The sequence below is a fragment of the Stylophora pistillata genome, chromosome 3 (genome assembly GCF_964205215.1).
Source record: "Stylophora pistillata chromosome 3, jaStyPist1.2, whole genome shotgun sequence".
In the NCBI taxonomy this organism is placed as follows: Eukaryota; Metazoa; Cnidaria; class Anthozoa; order Scleractinia; family Pocilloporidae; genus Stylophora; species Stylophora pistillata.
In genome coordinates, this window is record NC_142521.1 from 8,710,759 (window position 1) to 8,736,222 (window position 25,464).

General features: G+C 40.0%; 2 protein-coding genes across 2 annotated transcripts; both read right to left on the minus strand.

Annotated features, from left to right (window-relative positions):
- Positions 1-1,440: 1,440 nt before the first annotated feature.
- LOC148734396 (uncharacterized) lies at positions 1,441-15,921 on the minus strand. The gene is made up of 2 exons (XM_088753113.1): positions 15,713-15,921; positions 1,441-7,163 (listed from the first exon to the last, which is right to left on the minus strand). The coding sequence occupies exon 2, from the start codon at positions 7,141-7,143 to the stop codon at positions 1,573-1,575; it is 5,571 nt and encodes a 1,856-aa protein (XP_088609239.1). The 5' UTR covers positions 7,144-7,163; positions 15,713-15,921; the 3' UTR covers positions 1,441-1,572.
- Positions 15,922-16,737: 816 nt separating this feature from the next.
- On the minus strand, positions 16,738-24,803 carry LOC148734397 (alpha-N-acetylglucosaminidase-like). Its single transcript, XM_088753118.1, has 7 exons — positions 23,512-24,803; positions 22,601-22,819; positions 21,777-22,041; positions 20,367-20,610; positions 19,556-19,717; positions 18,477-18,864; positions 16,738-17,643 (listed from the first exon to the last, which is right to left on the minus strand). Exons 1-7 carry the CDS (start codon positions 23,946-23,948, stop codon positions 17,085-17,087), a joined length of 2,274 nt encoding a protein of 757 aa, XP_088609244.1. The 5' UTR covers positions 23,949-24,803; the 3' UTR covers positions 16,738-17,084.
- Between the last annotated feature and the right edge of the window lie 661 nt (positions 24,804-25,464).

Here is a 25,464-nt window from a genome sequence, read left to right on the forward strand (position 1 = left end):
TGATAAGTAGGGTTTTAAACAACCAGACCCATATCAGTGACTTGTACGATAACTTGATACAAAGTTCTTGATGACAGTTTACCTTTAGCATGTGAATTTTTTTTTCCTTTTTATGTTGTAGTAGGTATAAAAGCTTTTGCTTTTCAGAGTTAGTCGTGTAACCCTTTAACTTCCAAGAGAGATTAAGACAGAATATCTCCTCACCGTATTAATATAACATATAGCCAAACAAGTAATGAGAATAAAGAAAAATATCAATAAGGGATCTTAAGTTGATCCAATGCTACATTCTCCATAGTAATATTGTAGGGATTGTTTGGCAGATAGTAAGGAGAACTGCAAATGAGATCTTAGGAATGAAAGAGCTGAGATCTGTATTGTTTTGTTGCCCCAGCCTCAACGAACATGCAAATTAGAAATTAAATTACACTAACAAAGAGCTTGTGCTGTAAGTTTATGACAGGAGAACATCAGCTCATGTTCTCTTGGTTTGAAATCTTATTTTCTTAAAATGTTGGATGTTACCTCATGGTTTTTTCTTCAGTGAAGTGACTCGTGTGGCTTTCCAACAAAGCTACTGGTTCCAAACATTTGTGCTCTGGCTTGAAATAATTATGTTCAGGTAAAATAGTGTTTTGCAGTAAATTTACATAATTTCACGAAAAACTTGTTCTCATCTGATAGAAAGTTTATTGATTGATTCTTTGCACTCGCTGCTTTGATGAAATACTTTGGTATTCTAATTAAATTTTCACGTGTATGTTAGTCAGCAGTTAAGCATATCTCAGTTTATCTTATCAGAGCAAAGCTCAGTTCAGGTGTTTAAAAGCTACTAATATGTACTTCCATTGGTTGTATCGATTAAAAATATTTATCTGATGAAGTGAAACTATCTTCTTGGATAAAATGGGTTAATGTTGCTAAATCTCCCATATTATCCGTTCACAAGTGTCCTGTTGGGTTATCAACCAGAAGCGAATTCATTCTTAATCATTATGCTCAGGTCCAAGCATCTTCATATGAATGTCTAGAGCACGCTCATATTCTCCATGGCCTGTGGCCGGTCACCTAATGTAATGTTTCTTCATCTAAATGTCTAGAGCACGTTCATAATTTTCCTTGGCCTGTTACAGATCACCTAATGTATTTCTTATTGTAAGTACGAGCGACGTCAATATGCTGGAGTCCAAGCCTTTTCATCTGAATGTCTAGAGCACGCTCATAACTCTCCTTGGCCTGTTGCAGGTCACCTAATGTACTCTGTATATTACCCAAGTTATTGTTAATACCCACTACATCAACATGCTCGGGTCCAAGCTTCTTCATTTGAATGTCTAGATCACGCTCATAACTCTCCTTAGACTGTTGCAGGTCACCTAATGTACTCAGTACGTTACCCAAGTCATTGTAAGTACCTCCCGCATCAACATGCAAGGGTACACGCTTCTTCATTTAAACGTCTAGACCACGCTCATACCTCTCCTTGGCCTGTTGCAGGTCACCAAATGTACCATGTACAATACCCAAATTATTGTAAGTACCTGCAACATCAGCACGCAAGGGTCCAGCCTTCTACATTTCAATATCTAGAGCACGCTCATAACTCTCCTTAGCCTGTTGCAGGTCACCTAATGTACTCTGTACAATACCCAAGTTGTTGTGAGTACTTGCGACATCAACATGGTCGGGTCCAAGCTTCTTTATTTGAATTTCTAGAGCACGCTTATAACTCTCCTTGGCCTGTTGCAGGTCACCTAATCTTCCCTGTACTATACCCAAGTTATTGTAAGTACTTGCGACATCAACATGGTCGGGTCCAAGCTTCTTTATTTGAATTTCTAGAGCACGCTCATAACTGTCCTTGGCCTGTTGCAGGTCACCTAATGTACTCTGTACATTACCCAAGTTATTGTAAGTACTTGCGACATCAACATGGTCGGGTCCAAGGTTCTTTATTTGAATTTCTAGAGCACGCTCATAACTGTCCTTGGCCTGTTGCAGGTCACCTAATCTTCCCTGTACTATACCCAAGTTATTGTAAGTACTTGCGACATCAACATGGTCGGGTCCAAGCTTCTTTATTTGAATTTCTAGAGCACGCTCATAACTCTGCTTGGCATGTTGCAGGTCACCTAATGTACTCTGTACATTACCCAAGTTATTGTAAGTACTTGCGACATCAACATGATCGGGTCCAAGCTTCTTTATTTGAATTTCTAGAGCACGCTCATAACTGTCCTTGGCCTGTTGCAGGTCACCTAATGTACTCTGTACATTACCCAAGTTATTGTAAGTACTTGCGACATCAACATGGTCGGGTCCAAGCTTCTTTATTTGAATTTCTAGAGCACGCTCATAACTCTCCTTGGCCTGTTGCAGGTCACCTAATCTTCCCTGTACTATACCCAAGTTATAGTAAGTACTTGCGACATCAACATGGTCGGGTCCAAGCTTCTTTATTTGAATTTCTAGAGCACGCTCATAACTCTCCTTGGCCTGTTGCAGGTCACCTAATGTACTCTGTACATTACCCAAGTTATTGTAAGTACTTGCGACATCAACATGGTCCGGTCCAAGCTTCTTTATTTGAATTTCTAGAGCACGCTCATAACTCTCCTTGGCCTGTTGCAGGTCACCTAATGTACTCTGTACATTACCCAAGTTATTGTAAGTACCTGCGACATCAACATGGTCGGGTCCAAGCATCTTTATTTGAATTTCTAGAGCACGCTCATAACTCTCCTTGGCCTGTTGCAGGTCACCAAATGTTCTCTGTACAATACCTAAGTTATTGTAAGTACCTGCGACATCAACATGGTCGGGTCCAAGCATCTTTATTTGAATTTCTAGAGCACGCTCATAACTCTCCTTGGCCTGTTGCAGGTCACCAAATGTTCTCTGTACAATACCTAAGTTATTGTAAGTACCTGCGACATCAACATGGTCGGGTCCAAGCTTCTTTATTTGAATTTCTAGAGCACGCTCATAACTCTCCTTGGCCTGTTGCAGGTCACCTAATCTTCCCTGTACAATACCCAAGTTATAGTAAGTACTTGCGACATCAACATGGTCGGGTCCAAGCTTCTTTATTTGAATTTCTAGAGCACGCTCATAACTGTCCTTGGCCTGTTGCAGGTCACCTAATGTACTCTGTACATTACCCAAGTTATTGTAAGTACCTGCGACATCAACATGGTCGGGTCCAAGCATCTTTATTTGAATTTCTAGAGCACGCTCATAACTCTCCTTGGCCTGTTGCAGGTCACCAAATGTTCTCTGTACAATACCTAAGTTATTGTAAGTACCTGCGACATCAACATGGTCGGGTCCAAGCATCTTTATTTGAATTTCTAGAGCACGCTCATAACTCTCCTTGGCCTGTTGCAGGTCACCAAATGTTCTCTGTACAATACCTAAGTTATTGTAAGTACCTGCGACATCAACATGGTCGGGTCCAAGCTTCTTTATTTGAATTTCTAGAGCACGCTCATAACTCTCCTTGGCCTGTTGCAGGTCACCAAATGTTCTCTGTACAATACCTAAGTTATTGTAAGTACCTGCGACATCAACATGGTCGGGTCCAAGCTTCTTTATTTGAATTTCTAGAGCACGCTCATAACTCTCCTTGGCCTGTTGCAGGTCACCAAATCTTCTCTGTACATTACCCAAGTTATTGTAAGTACCTGCGACATCAACATGGTCGGGTCCAAGCTTCTTTATTTGAATTTCTAGAGCACGCTCATAACTGTCCTTGGCCTGTTGCAGGTCACCTAATCTTCCCTGTACAATACCCAAGTTATAGTAAGTACTTGCGACATCAACATGGTCGGGTCCAAGCTTCTTTATTTGAATTTCTAGAGCACGCTCATAACTCTCCTTGGCCTGTTGCAGGTCACCAAATGTTCTCTGTACAATACCTAAGTTATTGTAAGTACCTGCGACATCAAAATGGTCGGGTCCAAGCTTCTCTATTTTAATTTCTAGAGCACGCTCATAACTCTCCTTGGCCTGTGGCAGGTCACCTAATGTACTCTGTACACTACCCAAGTTATTGTAAGTACCTGCGACATCAACATGGTCGGGTCCAAGCTTCTTTATTTGAATTTCTAGAGCACGCTCATAACTCTCCTTGGCCTGTTGTAGGTCACCTAATGTACTCTGTACATTACCCAAGTTATAGTAAGTACCTACGACATAAACATGGTCGGGTCCAAGCTTCTTTATTTTAATTTCTAGAGCACGCTCATAACTCTCCTTGGCCTTTTGCAGGTCACCTAATGTACTCTGTACATTACCCAAGTTATTGTAAGTACTTGCGACATCAAGATGGTCGGGTCCAAGCTTCTTTATTTGAATTTCTAGAGCACGCTCATAACTCTCCTTGGCCTGTTGCAGGTCACCTAATGTACTCTGTACAATACCCAAGTTATTGTAAGTACCTGCGACATTAACATGGACGGGTCCAAGCTTCTTTATTTGAATTTCTAGAGCACGCTCATAACTGTCCTTGGCCTGTTGCAGGTCACCTAATGTACTCTGTACATTACCCAAGTTATTGTAAGTACTTGCGACATCAACATGGTCGGGTCCAAGCTTCTTTATTTGAATTTCTAGAGCACGCTCATAACTCTCCTTGGCCTGTTGCAGGTCACCTAATGTACGCTGTACGTTACCCAAGTTATTGTAAGTACCTGCGACATCAACATGGTCGGGTCCAAGCTTCTTTATTTGAATTTCTAGAGCACGCTCATAACTGTCCTTGGCCTGCTGCAGGTCACCTAATGTACTCTGTACATTACCCAAGTTATTGTAAGTACTTGCGACAACAACATGGTCGGGTCCAAGCTTCTTTATTTGAATTTCTAGAGCACGCTCATAACTCTGCTTGGCCTGTTGCAGGTCACCTAATGTACGCTGTACGTTACCCAAGTTATTGTAAGTACCTGCGACATGAACATGGTCGGGTCCAAGCTTATTTATTTGAATTTCTAGAGCACGCTCATAACTCTCTTTGGCCTGTTGCAGTTCACCCATCCTGAATTGTACAGTTCCCACATTTAGCAAAATGGCTGTTTTGTTTAATTCTTTATCACTACTTAGTTCAAACAGTTTCAAGGAAATGTCATAGTACATCTTAGCAACGAGGAGTTCGCAGTGATTCAAGCAAATTCTACCAAACCGTTCAAAATTATTTAGCACAGCTGATGCTTTTACTCCAAGAACTCGCAATTTTACTGGTGTGCCAAAAACGTCTTTAACATTTGTGGCCAAAGCTTTCAAGTGCGGAACGAGTTGTTTGCTCGCTGCATTAGAGTTTTGCTCGTGCCAGGTTTCTGGTAGTTTACTGTCTATGTACTGGTTGTATGCTGTTACAGCACCATGAACAGCTTGGGCGAAATCAGGATGGTCCTGACTCTCGCAAATTACAGATTTAATAACTTCATGAGTGACTTGATGCACACCGATAAAAACGCCATTTTCTCTTTTTTCGAGCAACAGCAGTGAGTAGCCCTGGATCTGAACAGCAAGTTCTTCTCTCTCCACTTGCTTATCAATATTCAATACAAAATTTATGAGGATATCGAGAGGCAATGCTTGGTGAGCACAGAGGGATAGGAAAGTAAACGCATTCTTCATAATGCCGCCACTGCCAATCGCTTTCTCGACGGCCAGCTTCGTTGCTGCAGTCATGGACTTGCTGTAGCTTGGATTTGTCTTTGTCAGTTCCTTTTCAGTGAGGGTTCGCATTCCTCTTGTTAGCTTGTCTAGATACTCCTTCCAGCCAAAGTCAGAAGCCACCTTACTCTCACGGATCTTCTTCACATAAGTGCCTGCGCTGGCAAGAGCAAGGGGTTGGTAATCTAACGCCTTCGCAACTCTATCTTCCATTTCGGAGTCCTCCAAGCCGGAGATATTTGCTAGAAAACACTTTGCATCGAGTGGCTCCATTCCTTTCATTATGGAGACATGCGAAATAAATGAGCAAGTAGAAGGGATAGACGAGGTATCCTGTGTTGTGATGAGTAACTGCCCTTTATTCCACTGTTCATTCCCTGATTGAGGTAGAAAGGTGTGTATGGCAGAAACACTTGTCACATTGTCAACCACCATGAGCCAGGATGCATAACGGTGCAATTTTGTTGCAATCAAATCTTTGAGATTCTTGATCTTTTTGTCGTTCTTCGTATCTTGGGAACTGTGAGTGTCAGTAATGTCGTACTCTGAACACTTGACCTGACGCGCCAGTGAAACGTACGATTCCAATAGAGTTTGTGAATTTTCGGCATTCAAAGTCATCACAAACGAGGGGGCGCTTTCTTTGTCGTAAAACTTCTTAGCGACCAGACCAGCCAGCTGAGATTTGCCACTTCCAGGATTACCAGTAATGTACAGGAAGCTTAAACTGTTTTCGTTCGCTTCTCTCAGTTCATCCAACTGCTTCGTTATTTGAGCAACCTCGCCATTGCGTGGTGCAATTTCGTGTAATGGTTTGGGTGGAAGATTACAAAAGGATGGAGCTTCGTTTTTCAATTGAGCTTCAAGGATCTGGAGTTGATTTTCTGATGTTTCTAGTTTGTTTTGAGTTTCTTGAAGTTCTTGGAGGAGATGCTGAACTTTTTCCGTAAGACTTTTAACCTCATCAGTCTGGAAACTCTTCTTTTCACAAATGGCTCGAATCTGCGAAGTTTGCAAACCAAGTTGCTTAAATGCAATCTCAATTCTGCGAACAGCAAGCCTGAACCGTAGATCGGACAAATCACCCTGCGGCATGTGAGCAAATTCTTCATTACGAATCTCTCTGAGATCATCTACATTCGAGCGAGTTGCTGCACTAAGTCCGGAGCCAATAGAATCGGAGTAAAGAATTGCAAAAAAGAGTGTTGTACAATCCCACTTTTCCCTATTACCGCTGATAACGTTTGCCATTTGTCTGGCAATTTTTGACTTGCTCTTTTTGGACTCGTTGTTGTAGAAAGCCTGTCCGTTTTGGGGTGTATCATTCCACTCTGCTAGAGTTAATCGGTAACGACTGTCCCATTCTTGTTTAAAAATGGATCTTAGTTCCTGAGGCAGGATGTTAGTGACGATGTGACAAATCCTGAAATAGTTTAGCTGTTCTCTGGTGTAGACATGAGATGTCATTTTTTACATTGATTTGGCAGCTGTGAAAACAAGCATAACTATTAAAAAAAATTGTCTCCTACTTTGTTGGATTACCTTTATTAGCGAAGGCATGAAAAAGTTCAAAATAAAATAACTTGAGATAGAGTAACTGCATTTCCTTTTAAAATAGAGTCTCCACACCACCCCTGAAGGCAAGAATTGAGTGAACGGCCCTCTGAAAAGCCCACCAATATTTGAATCACCGATATTCAATAAATAAGTTTTTGAGAAGGTTGACTTTTTCCACCCCTGTGCTGACACTCCCTCTTTCTCTGCACCAGCCCTCACCTCTAAAAATAAAGGAAGAAGTCACTGAAATAATGAACCTACAGGAACAGTCACAGTCGGGACTCAAATGGATACTCCAAAATCAGGTTTCCGTTTTATTTTCGAACTGTTCTCGTTCGGGTTCGATCCTCGTGACTCACTATGGACCAGATACGAAAGTCAGGATTTAAGATGTGGAGAAAGATAGTAAGAATCCCGTACAGGCCTGATTTCTATTGCATAAATAGCGCTCTCTACTGCGAGGATCGTGCATGATACGTATCTGAATACCGCAGTTCAAAATATATGAACTGCATATATTCATTGTAACCAAAGATAGTAAATTAAAAGGTCGAGCGCATTTACCGAAAAATCATTTATTCAGTTCCATTCCTTATTCGGAAACCTGATTTTGGAGTAACGATCATTGTCATAGACCCCTACGTCGTTCTTGTCTCGCCCTAATCTCAAGCCATACACATCACTTACAGCTTGCTCCATAGAGAGCGATAAAAAACAGGATAACGGCAACAACTCTTACTACATTCAGGCTTACTAAAATTTTCCCTGATCGCTTAAATCAAGGCGAAGACGACAGTCGACCAATGCAATTTTTTAATTATAAACTAGTGAGCAGCAGTTCTGCGAACAGTAGTTGTAAAACTTCTTGTATTTTCCTACGCGTTTCGTCTACCTGTCGTAGACTTCTTCAGGGAGTTTTACAAGTATGACTAAACGCCTGTATTTATAAGCCAAAGTTACAGGGGCCGATGACCGTAAAGGCTTGGCCGGACTTACGAACAGGAACAGGCGAAGTTGTGAAAAATTTGTGAAAAATTTAACACGTGTAAGGCAAGGTGAGAAAAATAATTTTGGGGCCACGGTTTTAGCTAAAACCGTGGCCCCCCAAAACTTACTTGCATAGATTAGCTATTGTCACAGTTTTCTTGTAACACACAGTACAATCTAAGTCAGTCAGAATATAAGTGATATCCTTCTTAATACGGGCGTGACTGCAGTTGAACGTAGTCTTAAAGGCAAGAGTCCTGCTTGGCCGAGATCTATGTTAAGGCGGCCGGGAGATCTACGTCTCCCTGTCTTGGTAACGCACACCGTGAAACAGCGGCAGTAAAAACTTAAAAGGATAGCCTCTAAGTTGCAGTCACTTCCAAAACTTATCCCAAGTCTCACAGAAAGACTTAAAGGAAGAACTGTTTCTAGCATATCTCATAAGCTCCCCTTTTATAAAAGCTTTTTTGTCGCTAGAGGGGTGAAACGACGTACTCGAATGGTATGTGAGAGATATTTGTTAAGAGGCTTCTGATACGTAGAAAATTGCTGCACGCTTGAGGAATTATCCTTATACAGACAAAGATCTAGAAAAGAAATACTACTGTCGCGCATACAATGAGTAAGCTTGATTCGATCATTAGCCTTAAAGGCTCTCGACTTGCTCCTTCGCGAAGCAAGGGCTCCCAAAACTCCACTACTGATTGAGCTCGCAAGAATTGTATTCAACAATAACTATTTATCATCTGAATTCAGTCCGGATATTTTTCACCAAGTGTTTGGTATTGCTATGGGCACTCCTTTCGCCGTCACAGTCGCAAACGCTTTTATGTATTTCCACGAAAAAGATATTTTGGCTCAGTACTCTCAATTTCCCGTGCTCTATAAGCGTTTCATTGATGACATTTTTGTTATTTGGTGTGGACCCAGGGATACCCTCCTGAAATTTCTTGGTATTAAGAGCACCAAGAAATTTCAGGAGGGTATCCCTGGGTCCACACCAAATAACAAAAATGTCATCAATGAAACGCTTATAGAGCACGAGAAATTTTAGAGTCACTGCGCCACAATATCTTTTTCGTGGAAATGCATAAAAGCGTTTGCGACTGTGACGGCGAAAGGAGTGCCCATAGCAATACCAAACACTTGGTGAAAAATATCCGGACTGAATTCAGATGATAAATAGTTATTGTTGAATACAATTCTTGCGAGCTCAATCAGTAGTGGAGTTTTGGGAGCCCTTGCTTCGCGAAGGAGCAAGTCGAGAGCCTTTAAGGCTAATGATCGAATCAAGCTTACTCATTGTATGAGCGACAGTAGTATTTCTTTTCTAGATCTTTGTCTGTATAGGGATAATTCCTCAAGCGTGCTGCAATTTTTTACCTATCAGAAGCCTCTTAACAAATATCTCTATATACCATTCGAGTACGTAGTTTCACCCCTCTAGCGACAAGAAAGCTTTTATAAAAGGGGAGCTTATGAGATATGCTAGAAACAGTTCTTCCTTTAAGTCTTTCTGTGAGACTTGGGATAAGTTTTGGAAGCGACTGCAACTTAGAGGCTATCCTTTTAAGTTTTTGCTGCCGCTGTTTCACGGTGTGCGTTACCAAGACAGGGAGACGTAGATCTCCCGGCCACCTAAACATAGATCTCGGCCAAGCAGGACTCTTGCCTTTAAGACTACGTTCAACTGCAGTCACGCCCGTATTAAGAAGGATATCAGTTATATTCTGACAGACTTAGATTGTACTGTGTGTTACAAGAAAACTGTGACAATAGCTAATCTATGTAAGTAAGTTTTTGGGGGCCACGGTTTTAGCTAAAACCGTGGCCCCCAAAATATTTTTCTCACCTTGCCTTACACGTGTTAAATTTTTCACAAATTTTTCACAACTTCTCCTGTTCCTGTTCGTAAGTCCGGCCAAGCCTTTACGGTCATCGGCCCCTGTAACTTTGGCTTATAAATACAGGCGTTTAGTCATACTTGTAAAACTCCCTGAAGAAGTCTACGACAGTTAGACGAAACGCGTAGGAAAATACAAGTTTTACAACTACTGTTTGCAGAAGTGCTGCTCACTAGTCTATAATTAAAAAATTACAGCAAATATTTTAACAATCAATATAAAGGGTAAAAAAACCGACGCCGCATGGCCCCAGACCCTCAAGGTGATCTGCCTCTGCAATAGAACAGCCCCAAGACGATCATTTTCTCTTAATGATCGGTTGGAAAATTGCGTTCAAGACAGACGTTATATGTATGTTTTAATCATCTATGTGTATCTATAAATAGCCTCTTTCCTTAATGAGTGTCAGACTTCAATGATTTCAAGAAAAATCTCGAACTGCTGATTCTTTAATGGTCTTTGATATGGTTCTGGTTTGAAAGCTTTCGTGAAAACTGTTTCACTCACAGCTGGAATGAATCAAAACTTTTAATTATGACTAAAATTAAACACTATTTTCATTTTCCTACTAAAAAGGGGTTTACTCCTGTCTCAAGTGACTGATTTCAGTCAACTCGACCATTGGTAGGCCGGTTTCCAAAGACATGATGCGTCAGTCGAAGTTTTTATAATTGATCAGCTTCGACCGAAAGACCTTTTCTCCATCAAAGTTAAAGAACGACGCTGTTAATGATGCCCCATTAAACTAAGAATTTAATCTAATTTTGTTATGAAGGCTTTCGTGAGAACTGTTTCACTCACAGCTGGAATGAAGTAAAAATCTTGTATATCACTGAAATCATGCATGTAATTAAACGCTATTTTCATTTTTCTTCTGAAAGGGGGTTTACCCCTGTCTCAAGTGGCTGATCTCAGTCAACTCTAACAACAGTTGGCTTCCAAAAACATGCTGCGTTATTCGAAGTTTCGCTTTGATTCTAGAATGAATTATAATTGATTAGCTCGGACGAAGACACCACTTCTCCATCATAGTTTAGGAACGGCACTAATCAATGATGCCCCATTAATCAAAGAATTCAATTCTGATTGCATCTTAAACGAAGGACAATGTCTTGTGTTGCTTCGATAACAAACAATAATCGCTAAGTAATGCACGCTATTAGCTAGAAATACTTTTGCATAACGTCACGGCCATTAGGTTATTCTGTTACTTATTTGAACGAACTGCTAATCTCTCTTTGCCCCCTTCAATAAGTGAATTCCATAGGTTTCTATAACTGCATGTTCAACACAATTAGCACAACACTATCAAACATCACGCTTGCTGGAGCCGCCAAATAATGGAACATGCGCCGTCAGCTATCTTGGTGATTTGAGGGCTGATTTAAAACTCTGAGTCATATTTGAAACGATCCGAAATGCAGCTCAAAACTTATTTATCACCGACAGATATTTAGTTGAACATTATTTTATTTTTATCTCCTGAAAGGGTTTTTACCCAAGTCTCAAGTGACTGATCTGTCTCAATCAACTCTAAAGGTCGGCACACACGAGAGGACTAGTCCCTGCGACTGGTCCGTGCGACTAGTCCCGGCGACAAGTCTTTGAAGGGTTTACACGAGGGGACCGGTAGCAGGGACTAGTCCCTTAAGGTGGCTCGTACCGGTTTTCATCTTTTTGATGGTTTGTAACTTTGAAAGAATACAACAGAAAGACTGACCAAGGCCAGTTGAATACTTTTACGGGGTTGAATTACATAATCATTGGTTATCCAAAAATAAGTGTCATTTCGTCATTAGCAGTTTCCATGGCAACGCTTTCATAGGCTTATTCAGACGCATTTTTTAGCTTGTGGCTTAAATATTTCGAAAACTAACCCGGTGACCCCCTGATTTTTTTCAGTGATTGCTTTTGGCACTTGAAAAGGAAAACGCACAAAGATTTTTAAAAAATTCTACGGAGCGGAATTTCAGAAAATCTACAAAAAGGGCAATTTTCACACATTCACATCGCAAATTTCCTTCCGTAGAATTTTCTAGTTTTTTTTCTGATGATTCCTTTCGACGTTATTATCATATTGGAACAATAAAAAAAAAGGGGCCACCGCACTTGTTTTCATGAAATAGCTTTCGTGAGTTTAGCAATTTCCACGCGCGTTCTCGCGCATTTAAAAATCTGGATTCTATAAGATTGACATTTGCTCATGATCTGTTTTAGCTACCGCTGACAATTGCGTGTGCTCGCGCGAGCACCTACGATCTGATGTTTGCAGACGTTTACTGCTAAGAAAATCATTAAACAGCCGTCAAAGACAGCCTCCCGAGCTCATCTTAAAAATCCTACACATGACTTCTGGCTATATCATATTATTTTCCTTGAAGTTTCAAAGTCTTCTTCCACTTCAGGTAGATTATCCTTCACTTGAGTTCTTCTTTTTTCGCCGTCGCAAGATTTCATATCGGTTTAATATTCTAGAGCCACATGTCCCGCGTGAATACAACGTCCGCGACACGTTTTCTTTTGTACATGAAATCAACCAGTTATCAACCTCAGGGAAGTTCATGGTATCTTTCGATGTTGAGAGTTTGTTCACTAGTATACCTCTTGATGAATGTATTGATCTGGCGATCAGATACATTTATCAATTTAACCCTGGTCTTAAGATAAACGCCGCTGACCTAAAAACGCTTTTTACCTTCGCAACAGCTGAGACTGGTTTCTTGTTTAAGGGTGTGTTTTATGATCAAATAGATGGGGTTGCCATGGGGTCCCCACTTGCTCCAGTACTTGCAAACCTCTTTATGGGACATCATGAAAAAAACTGGCTAGATAACTGTTCATTCTCTGAAGTTCTGTTCTACAGACGCTATGTTGATGACACCTTTTGTTTGTTCACTAGCGAGGAGGACGCGCTCGTGTTCTTTGATTATATCAACGCCAGGCATCCTAGTATTCGTTTCACAATGGAAAAGGAAATTGATAAGAAATTATCGTTTCTAGACATATTGTTAGACAACAATCATACATCCATCGCCACTAGTGTATATCGCAAGAAGACGTTTACTGGCCTTCTTACTAATTATTTCAGCTTCGCCCCTTTGATAGACAAATTAGGTTTAGTCAGAACGATGATTGACAGAGCATACAAGATCAATAATTCCTGGGTTGGTTTTCATCTGGATGTCAAGAAACTTATTTTCTTGCTACGGAAAAATTGTTTTCCATCTTGGGTCATAGACAAGATCATTTACAGGTATCTAGCGAAGAAAAAGAATCCTCCTACTGGGCAGAACGCCTCTTCTAACTCCGGTAAACCTTCTGCGCACTATTATAAACTTCCCTATGTTGGTCAGTTTTCGAACATCGCTCAGACTAAGTTAAGACAACTACTCAAACGTTATCGTAGAGCTGATTTAGATATTAAGTTAGTCTTCAGTACATTCAAACTCAGAAACATGTTCAGTGTGAAAGATTCAGTACCGCTGGGTCTACGTTCGCGTGTCATATATAAATTTTCATGTGCTGGCTGTAATGTCAGTTATATTGGTGAGACCACTCGCCACATTTGTACACGAGTTCGTGAGCACCTCTTGTCGGACAAAACTTCGCATATTTACAAGCACCTGCAATCATCAAGGGTCTGTCTTGACTCTTGTGGTACTGAATGTTTCACAATCTTAGATTCTGCTGCTTTAAAATACCAAATTAAGATCAAAGAGGCATTGCATCATATTAAGTGGGAAAAACCTATCCTTAATCAGCAATTGAAACATCTAGAATTGTCTCTTTCCTTTTAATTATGTTGTTCCTTGGTCTTTTGATTTATTTTTATTATTATTACATTTATTTATTTATATTTTTTTTATTTATCTATCTATTTTTTGATCTAGTCAAGCGCGCGCTATTTACATCTTTCGCGTTTTTAACATTCAAATGTAACGTAAGCCTGACACGTAGTTTGTAACGTACCTTAATTTAAATTCAAATGTACAACAGTTAAATGCTCATTTGCAACTGAAGATGACATGAGAATGTCGAAACATGTCTTGTAAATTTAAACTCAAAGTTGTTCTTTCTTTTTTGAGGGTTGAATATTTCTTTTAAATGTGAAGTGAAGCAACCGTTACTTCTCCGAAAATTGTCTTCGTTATCTTAGTTTCTATCTCCTGCATTCACAGTGGCCGCTCAACACATCAAATACAAGCTCTTAGGTAAACTTCTCACAAAAGTAAAAAAAAATTCCACGCGCCGCCATCTTTGTTTTGAATTTTCATCTTTGATCTCGCGCTTTTTTCGCAAGTTTCTCTCACGCGCGTCACGCAAGAGTGACCTATTCCCCGCGCGAGGAAACTGGTACGAGCCACCTTACTTACACGAAAACAATTAAAATTTGGTAACTTTTCTTTGTAGCACTATTAAACATCAACGCAAACGAACTACACTTATTCAGTCGGATCATTCATGCTTTTACGTGTTCCGTTTATGTTTTTTTTATTTTATTTTTAACAGACAGAGTCAAATAGGGTAAAAATTCCATCAAAACGGCTCCAAGACATCTGTATATGTTTACAAAACTAGAAATAGTTTTTTATTCTTCAGTTGTAGAAATCTAGAAGTCAGAGAAAATTCATAGAAACTGCAATGTTTACAAAAACCGAAAGTCACGCATCATGCTGACCCGTGATTGGCTTATTTACCGTTTAGTCGCAGGGACTGGTCGCACTAACAGTTCACACGAAGGGACAAACGTTTGTTCCATGCGACATATCCCTGCGACTGGTCGCACGAATTCAAACCAGTTTGAATTCGTGCGATCAGTCGCAGGGACCAAATTTTGGTCCCTGCGACCACAGAAATGTGTAGTTCACACAAAGGGACTAGTCGCATGAGACTGGCCGCTGCGACTAGTCGCAGGGACTAGTCCCCTCGTGTGTACCGACCTTTACGTATCAAACCATCAAAGATTTCTTCAATCTTATTGTACTTGATTAGAACATTCTGAAGAGTGGATCACTGACATTTAATTAAACACTTTTTTCATTTTCCTTCTGAAAGGGTTTTTACCCCTGACCCAAGTAAACCGAGTTGGTTTCCAAATGATCCTGCGTCAGACGAAATTCCGCTTTGATTCTAGAATGGATTATTGTAGATCAGCTTAGAGACTGAGAGGACTTTTCTCCTTCACAGTCCAGAGACGAAGCTGATAAATCAAGTCATATTAAACTAAGAAATTAGAAACTGTTGCTCATTATGAACGAAGAGGTACTATTTTCACTGTCTTAAGTGTGTCATCATCATCGATGGAATAAGGAAAAAAATAATCAGCAGTAAACATCACGCGATGTAGAGTTAAAGAATATATTTGGGCTCTTTTCTTGACGGGCCAACTTCAAATAAACTTCGTAGTTTTCCGCTAACATTCTCTTCGTCTTGGAAATTTCCACTCGGTTACCGAGATTATCGGAAGCGAGCAAGAGTGTTGAACACAGCTCTAAGTTTAGTCCAAGTCAACACTTCTGGTTCCAGTCCGCATCACTCGAATAGACATAACATGTTTTTTCCACTCTTTCTACGGAATATGCACTTACCGTTTCAAATCTTTCCTTTCAGAAATCCAGATTTTACGGATAAATTCAACGTGACGCAAAAACTGCTCGCAGTGAGTTTCACTTTCGATATTGACCGAGAACTTTGATGGCGTGAGGAAATTGGGACGAGACAGGGTGCAACTAGCGTGACATGAAACTTTGGGGGCGTTAATTTTTGCTGATTTGCAGACTAACCTAAATGCTCAAAGACAGGTTACGTTCCGCTAAAGAAAAGGAAAAGGAAAATAAAAAAAAACATACTACACCGTAAATATTTATTACATTTATCCCGAAAAAAAGCACAAAAAAAAAGTATCTTGTGGAGTGGGCTGGGAGTGGGAGAAGCCTTTTTTTTAATTTTTATGTTGTGGCAGTCCTTTTGGTAAAGGCGCCTCCTTCAAAAGTCAGTGAAATACGTTTAATCGGTTATTTCTGCAGTAATTCGAGAGGTCATAAACTATCACTTAACATTTCCTGTTCAAAGGACACAGTTGGGTCTGGGAAAAGTGGGCCCTAGTTCTGAGGACTGAAATGAGTTTCAAATCTTCAAACAGGGCCACAACAAGGATATTTCGAGGAGGGGGGGGGGGGAAACACTGTGTCAAACAGAGGGTAGTCACCACATTGACCTGTCAACCTCCATGTTGTGTGTTTTCCTTAATGTGATAAAAAAGGCTTACAAAGGGAGGGGGGTCACGGGGGATCTGGATCTAGGGTTTACATAAGTTTTATTTGTTTTTCCCAAATGGAGGAAACCCAAAGGTGACCATTCTACTATTTATAATTCACTTACTGTATGCATACATACCAAGCTATATAAGCTGATTAGAGTTGTCTTCTGGTAACACTTTTCTGTCTTATTGGAAAGGATCATTTCTAAACTTCTTCGCTAATTCAGCTATCAAGTCAGGATCAGGGAAAGCGGAAAATGTACATCACATAAAAATTTATAGCCACAGACACAAACTTTAAAATGAAATATATAACGCTGTATGTATTTCAGATTTTACCACTCCACAAAAATCCTTATTGTAAAACAATGTTTTAATGATGAACTTGTCTTTCTTGACAACAATTACTTTTCTTTAAAAACTTGGAGAAAACCAGGAAAAATCTTTACTGCAATATCACATTTTACCATAATCTACTTTTCACTGACAGTAATTTAAAAGTTTCTTTAAAAAAATGGCTTTAGGTCATGTATATGAACTTTGTGCATTGTAGTCCTTGACTACATTACCATACAGTGCTAAAAACAATCAATATTTTGCATTTCTATGAATTATTCAATGACCATTTATCTGTCAGTGATGCACTTTGGATGTCCAAAGAACAACAAAAAATCTCTTAACTTTTTCAATTTTGTTACGTATTATGCAAAAACTAAATACTTCTTGGGCCTGTACTTTCCATGCAACTTCTCTGCAATGGTCAAAGTGTCACCGACAGGAGCATCTGGAAAGGATGCTGTGTCATGTGTCCATTTTGTTTCCTGAGCTAAAACAGCAGCATTAAACTTATCACGGTTAAAGGAAGTTCCATTTGAAATTACATCAACAAGGTACGACGCAAATAGCTCCCAGCGTGGTTTGTAGTAACTGTTCACTAGTCCACCCCACATCTTATTGGCATAGTCATCAATATTCCCACGAGGACCCCACAAAGTAACCTGGTTACGAGCATTGTACTCATATAATTCTCTTTCCTGAGCATTTGTTGCAAGGGCCTTAGCACTGTTGAGCCAATGTCCAAGCAGGAAGTACTGGTTTGATGACAGAATTGTATCCATGTCTTCAAATAGTTCAAACAGCTTGGCAGCAGCAGTCTGCACTGCAGATTTTGATTTGGCCTTGTAACCGGCGATCATCTCATCATAGATGGTGATGGCAATAAGTTGCAGGGACTGTCTCGTTACATCCACCAGGTCATATCTTAAAAGAGCGCAAAGGTCAACTTTTGTTACAGCACCTGCTGTACTGGTAGCTACAGGTGTTACTGGTAATGACAATATATCTTAAAACTGGAGAATAACCCAATGTTGATGTATGTATGTCCTAATCATAAAGAAAAGGGATGCCTAGAGGGTCAATTAAAATTTTTTTTCAAGGTGTTAATACCTCCACAATGAACAACAAGAAGATGTCAGAAAAAAGGATCAAAATCTATCATAAACTACTTCACATCTATCTTCAAACAGAAGGATCCCAGTTATGCTACCTTAATCAAGTTCTTTGTTTAAAAATCTACTAACGAGACTGGGTAAGAAGAAGAGATTTTATAGTAAGCACATTGGGATTATGAACGGCTGATGCTGATGACCTTCTTATTATATGACCTGCTAAATAAGCCACCTGATGAGCACTAATACTTAATTATCCATTACATACAGGCCTGTATAAATTGGTGCATAACAATGGGCTAGATCTGTGTAACAGTTCCCGTGCATAACACATGTGCAACATGCCTACTGCATGTCACTGCACACCCATGCTTATATAATAAATATATATACCAGTGAATGCAAGATAGGTATAAATGACACAATATCAATCAACTGATGCTCATTACATGACTGTGCTCAGACAAAAGTGCACGAGTTGAAGCAAAGAGATTGGACTCTGACTTGGATGTAAATTTTCAAACTAGCACAAGCATGCACTCTATAGAATCAAGATTGGAATCCATGCATTGAGAAAAAAGTGCATGTTTCAAGACCAGTGCTAGTGTTGTGCATGTGTACTATGAAAAGCTAATGTATTATCACCTGAATGGTTCCACTGAATTGAAGGTTTCTGCTGTAAGTATCATCGCATCCCATGCATTCCACACATCTTCAGGCTTGTACCACAGGTTGAAGCTCAAGTTAAGTGATGGACGGTTCACAATGACTGAACGAACATGATCTGCATGTCCATCATTGCAACTGTAAACACTTTGTGTCAGCAGCATCCAAGCATTTAGCGAGTAGTTGCTAGAGCCACCATATCTCCTGTTGGAATATTCCTTCACCCAAGAGGGAATATCCACTGCTTCTGATCTCCAACCCATCTCATTCATTAGCTCATAGACAACATCATTTTGCTCAATTCCTTCTGGCGTTAACCCAGTGCCAATCATGGTGGAGCCTTTATGTGTACGGGCACTGACTGGTCCTGGAAAAATGGCAGAATCAAAGAAAAGTTAAGAGCAGATAAGGGGATAGAGGGGAGAACTTTCAGAACAAGTATATTAGTAGTGCTGTGATTCACAGGCACACCAGTATCTGATATAATGATAGATGCAGCAATCTGTTAGGAACAGTGATCATAAATGAACATAAAACTGTTTCATAATAACTATGACTGCAAAGAAGAAGCATGTCAAGGAAGATTTGCCAAATAATGTTCTCACTTGGGTTTCATTGATAGAAAATAATTATAGTTTTTTCACCCATTATCATCATAGCTCACCTTATAAATTTTCATATGGTACACCATGATTTAAATTAAGGAAGTTCTTAACTGATTTTATTTCATATACCCTCCCTGGAAACAGAGTTTGTGTAACTGGGTATGACAGCTATTAACTAAAAGTCTTCAACAGGATGGAAGAGGGGGGGAGGGGGGAGGGGATGTTTAAAGAAGCATGTCACATGCTCCCAGGTGAATTTCCCTGGGTACCTTGTCCAAGAGTTATCTCAGTTAAATGCTCCATTCATGCAAATGCCCTATAAAAAGCAAGACTGAACTGGTTAGGGGTTTGAACAAGTGTGTCACACAATCCCAACTGAATTTCCCTGGGATACAGGGTTATCCTACTCACAATTATACCCCATAAATAAAAACATTCCATGTCAATTACTACCTGTAGTGACATTTATGAAGTTGCCATAGAAACCAATATTCCCCCCAAAGTTGTGCAGCATACACCAAATGAATGGCTGTCCATAAAAGGACTCTGTTCTTTGCCAAACGGGATGAACATCTGCATACAAATCTAGGACAATCATTTGACCTTGAGGCACCCCTTCAAGAAAAGAGAATGCAGTTAATATTGCAAGCCATAGGTATATAATATCAGTTATTGCTAAGTAGTCAATTATCTCAGTCTTGAATTCACAAATTATGACTTCCATACTCCAATTTATACAAATAAGTTTTTTCAGGTGAAATTAGTATCATTTCTACCAATTGGCCATCTGCAGATGTTTCTTCACTCTCATTCAGTCAAAAATTTGGTGATCACTGTATCCCAAATGATGAACACTTTTGGCTGGAAAATAAGTGTCAGCAATCATGACTTATGTAACAAGTAAATGCAATCATTTGGCAGCTTCCTTTAAAGGTTTTACTACAATTTTTTTTTTCCAGAAGACATCTATTTAGTTGAAATTTTTATTCCATTTGGAAGCCTTGCCTTTCATATCTTCTCAGAGTAAGTGTAATGTTCATGTCATCTGATGTATACTGTATTTATTTGTGTAAGTCGACCTTTTATGTCCAAAAAAATCAACCCAAAAAAGTCACTCTTGACTTAGACACGAGTCATACACAAAGACCTGACCCAAGGAATCCAAGAAATTAGCATGACAATTTCCTGAAGTCCATTAGGTAAACATTTTTCCTTGAAGTTTCACTGCTGTTTATGGTTAAAAAAACACTTGCTAGTCTGTTACCTTGTAACAATGCCTTGATTTGTGGTGGCTTCCAAAATCCTGTGTCCTGGAAAAGCCAGCCTTGCATAAGCCAGGTGGCATTAGGATCTCCAGCAAGCATTCCTTCATAAACTGCTTTGCTGGCACGGGACAGATATGAAGGATCACTTGATCGTGGAGTCATCTCATTGAATGTGTCAGCATTGTAGATATGTTCTGTGCCAAATTCTGAAATCAGTGCATTGATAAAGAATCCACCAATTTTCTGAAACAGGTGTAATACGCTGTAAGTACAGCACGAACAAAGCATACCAGTGGAAAAGAAAAAAAATGTTTTCCACCCATCTAGGTTGGCCCATACAAGAGAAAAATTAACCCTCCACTTGAGAAAGGCTCTCAACTGAAGACCTTAGGTATGGTTTCATCTTATATAAAAATAATAATAATAATAATAATAATAATAAAAGTCTTTATTCCATCATAAGATAAAACTACATATCTTATGTTACAATGAATTTGGAAAAACTACAGAAATCTACATACATATTAAGTATTGAAAAGTATGTCATTACAATAAATGGAGCTTAAATATCAACCTATTTACAAAGGTGTTCACATCGTAAGGAGAAAATCATTTCTGGTCACTCTTGGAAGTGAAAGGGTGAAGTGCTAGAGAGACAGAGATAAGCTCAGGCAGCTGTGCAGATAGGCAACTCTGGGTTCTGTATGTAAACTTTTAAGGATGTAGAGAGCACACGTTACTTAAAATTAATTTAGAAGAATATGCTACCTCTCTATAACATCAAGAAATGGTTAGAAATTCTAGTCTTCTCAGATAGGGATGAATAAATGGAGGTCCCGTCTCCTGCAGGGTTAAGGGTAGGAGACGTTAATTTCCCATGCACAAGAATACTGTGTGAGTGATGTCCTCCCCTGGGGTAGGATGGGTGGGTACAGATGTAGAGGGCCACAGGATCATCAGTTTAACTACTGTCACATGCTACGTCCCTCTTGAAATAAAGTCTATTCTTCAAGTCTATTGCACCACTTATATTACCAGCAGGAATAGTGGCATTACATGCATGTAAATCTGTCATATTATGTACAATTTACATGCAAATTAAGCACAGGTAAAACAAATATGTGAAAGAGAAAAATATTGTGCACATGTAATTTACATGTAAGTCCCCCACCATGCAAGCTTTTTATGCAAGTGTAGTCACTGTAATTCCTGCGGGTGGTGATGTATGGGCTATTCTAACATCTTCAGGCCACAAATAAAATTTACCTTGGATTAGTGCTAATTAGCTTTCAAACATCTGGGCCCAAGAGTGTCTACATCTTTTCAAAACAAACAACTTTGAGCCTTGATACACAAATTTCTTTTGTAGATACATAACATCACTTGAAGTATTAGAAAGTAATACCTACCTTAAAAAGAGGGTCAGAGGGATCCAAGAGATATGTGCAGCAGTATGTACTATTGAATTTGCTCCAGTCACTAAGTCTTGAAACATTTGCCTTTGGATATACTCTGATCAAGCCTTCTGGAACATGTCCTGCAAAACCTGGCAGCACAGGTGTCATACCAAATGCTCGCATCCTGTCCAAGATTTTGTGCTGCAGTTCCAGCTGATTTGTATGCCATGATGAAGAAAGTGGGCCTCCCCAGCCACGCATGTTACCCATTCTTGCCCTGCAACAAGGTCACAGAGACATTTTTACCTGAATTGGCTGTGTAGCATCAATGAAGTGCTAAGGCATAAATCTTTTTTCATTTTTCCCACAATAGTTGTTCTTGGACACTGGAACTTTTATGTATGGGAAAACATTGTCCCCTGACCAAAGGTTTCAGAAGTAACAGATTTAGAGAATGTAAGGGTATTATTTGCTTTGGTCTAGACCAAAGTTTGTGTCCCCCGAACAGAAGTACCATAAGTCCTTGAGTTAGCACCTTCAGCATTTCCTATTTTAAATAAAGGATCAGACTTGGTGTGCTCCCAAATTGAAGGAGACCCTCATCTCAGGGAGAGGGATGGCTTAGTTTCTTATTCCGTACAATATGATTTAATCATCCATAAAGATGTGGAAGTGCTTGAGGCAGCTCATTTAGAGGGGGTGCGTAGTTAACATTTTGGTCAGTGCAAGAGGTGCTTACTCAAAGAATGCACAAATTACAAGAATGATTTAAGTACAAAGAGACTATTGTGACAGTCTACAAATATTAAAAGTCACTTCATTCACTGTGCTCATACCATGCCAGGAAGGCAGGTCCTCCAAAATGCTGATCAAGCTCCTGTTCAGTGAGACCCACTCTCAAATAGACTTTTTGCCAGATTGCTTCCTGTCCGTTGAATGCCAGTGGCAGATTTATGCCATTCATGGCCATCCAGTCTAATTCACGCTCCCACCGAGTCCAGTTCCACCAAACAAAAGAGTAACTCACAGTGCACACATTCTGGTAATAGCGAAATCTGACAGAAGTAAATTGATCAAGAATATGGTATACACGGTAACACTTTGAGGGTGTGGAAGTTGTGATATTTCACTTATTTTTCTATTTTACAATTCGGTTAAATCCACATAAAAAAAAGAGTTTCATTTACAGTCAGGTACATGTACTTATCAATTTCGTTCCTTTGATGCTCCCATCTCGTTCTATATACATGTAGAAAGTACTTATGATGGATCTTTAAGATGTCTACGCAATAACAAATCCAGACCACAACACCACAGAACACGGGGTTCTTTAACATCCCCTGCTAACCAATACAGAGAAGATGCAGGAGATGGGGCGTACAGTTTATATTCCTCATCCGAGAATACAAGAAAGTCTTACTATTTGCAGATGTCATAGCAAAGGCAACACATTCTCCTCGCGTCGTTTAAGGGGTGTTAATCCGGCCTGGGGTTCGCACCTTCGACCTCCCACACAGCAGTCTGGCACTACATCATGAGCTACTTTCCATTTAAATTGCTACTTAATAATCTAAATTGGTAAGCTCATGATTCACCTATAACAATTTTTTCCTAACAAGGTTATTTAAACGTCCAAAAACTAGTGACAAGAATTTAAGGCCCAATTTAAAAGCTGACGAGGTGTGTCTCTTCACAGTACATGTCCTATTCTAGGCCATGAAGAGTGGGTGAGGCAGGCATTACACACCTGTTTGGACTGGTAACTATAACAGGTTGTTGCACAACAGGAAATGGTTCTGGTATCTTCAACTGATCACCACTCCATGAAATATGTGCGTGACAGCTGTATTTGAGAAAGTGCTGAAATCCCAGAGCTGCAGCAACACCTGTTGTTCCAGTTATCACAAGTTTTCCCTCTTTGGTATCGGAGACGTATTCAAAAGTGTCCAGATCTGGATGCGGTCCAAGACTAGAGTTCACCTTAATGACAAACTTGGAGGCGTACTTTGGAATCAGACGAGCAATTAGGTCGCTCACGGCTTGTTCCTGCACTTCGCTGGGGGTTTTACTCTTGATATGCGAAAATTGCTTGAATCTGGAAGTGTAGATGTCCCATACACAAGAAACGTGGAGAAAAATCGACGCATACGTGATGAGGACAAGAATAGATCTCAACCCAGCCATGTGCGTCTCTTTCGCTTTCTTCCGGAGGTGGGCGACTTCCCGGTTTGCACGTTACACCGCGTGACACTTCAGGCGTCATGCAGGCGTGGCGGCTAAGTGAAAAGCGCGCGGCTGCAAAGCCCCGGAAGAAAAAAAATTAAATTCAGGGGATAATAGGAGTCTAAAGATGTCCTCTCGCGTTTTAAGACTTGCAGCTAAATACAGGAATTGCACCGAACTGTGATTGGAAGTTAAAAATAGCATTAGTCACGCTGTTGTGCTCAAGAGACTTGAAGATCACGTAAGCATTTGTGGTCGAAAGTTATGTTAGCATTAAAAATCTTTGCTTTTTTCAAATCAAATAAACACAAACCTTTATATTATCGCTGGAAAAGAAATTTTCGGGTCAAATCTACTTCGGTAAAGGGGTAAATTTATGGCGTGGATTTGCTACCTACCGTTCGTTATTCATGGTCGAAAATTCACCCCTGAAACAGCAATAATATTTGTTTTCGCTTCAGTATCGAGCAGTTTTCGTTCCTTAATCGACTGGCTGTGTCATATGTTCTCTTTGCAAACGTTTCGCTCTTGGTGCAATTCCTTTCTGTAACGCAAGTCTTAAATACAGGAATTGCACCGGGCCGATTGGTCGACTTCCAGCGGTGAAAAATGTAAACGCCGAACGCGATAACCTTTCTTCCTTCAGCCCAAAGCCTTCGATCTTCACTAACGACGTTATTTTGCTCACAGCTCCCGTTCTGAACGCGCTTTAGACCCGGTGCTTTTCCTGCCTTTAACGCTTTCAACTATTAAATTCAGGAATTGCACCGGAAAGAATACATAACTTCGGTGTCAATTACATGATTTAATTAATGAGATACCGCTGTTTAGAAATCTTGCACATTATCTTTTTTCGAGACTTTCGCGGGAAAATCGTCCAACTATTAGTGCTTTCGAGCCCAAAGTTCTAAAGATAAGTCTTGCTTCTCCAGTTTTCCCGCTCGCTCACGTAATGGCAAACAGTCAAATTGAGGTAAGAATCATTTTTGAACAGTTGTGAATTTTAATGAGGGTTAAAATTTACATAATGAATATTCATGACACCGTAGGAAAAAGATTTTGTGGGCAAATGACATTCACTGGAAAATTTCACATTCCATAAACAAAGGCAATTACAATTCAACATCCTGAACTGGGTCCCTGGCCTGTATGCATGCACCACAGGAAGAGAGAGTGGGAATTATTTCCAAACCGTCTCCTTCTCACGCACACACACACATACACACACACACACACACACACACACACACACACACACACACACACACACACACACACACAGACACACACACACACACACACACACACAGACACACACACACACACACACACACACTTCTCCCTTTGGACCCTCTCCTTTGAATGCCTGTCACACAGGCTAGATCTAGGTGTAAAAATGGGCTGAAAATTTATTTGTGAAAATCTAAATAATCAGATACAGGGGGAAGAGGTTTAGGGTTAGATGCCTTAGCATCCC

Bases quoted from the DNA above. Each gene is read 5' to 3' on its own strand.
- LOC148734396 (XM_088753113.1), bottom strand. From the start codon at position 7,143: ATGACATCTCATGTCTACACCAGAGAACAGCTAAACTATTTCAGGATT.
- LOC148734397 (XM_088753118.1), bottom strand. From the start codon at position 23,948: ATGGCTGGGTTGAGATCTATTCTTGTCCTCATCACGTATGCGTCGATT. The intron at 22,820-23,511 runs GTGTGTAATGCC...TACTTCTGTCAG, and splicing joins ATAGTTACCAGTCCAAACAG to ATTTCGCTATTACCAGAATG. The intron at 17,644-18,476 runs GTGATAATACAT...CGCTCTTTTAAG, and splicing joins AATTCAGTGGAACCATTCAG to ATATGACCTGGTGGATGTAA.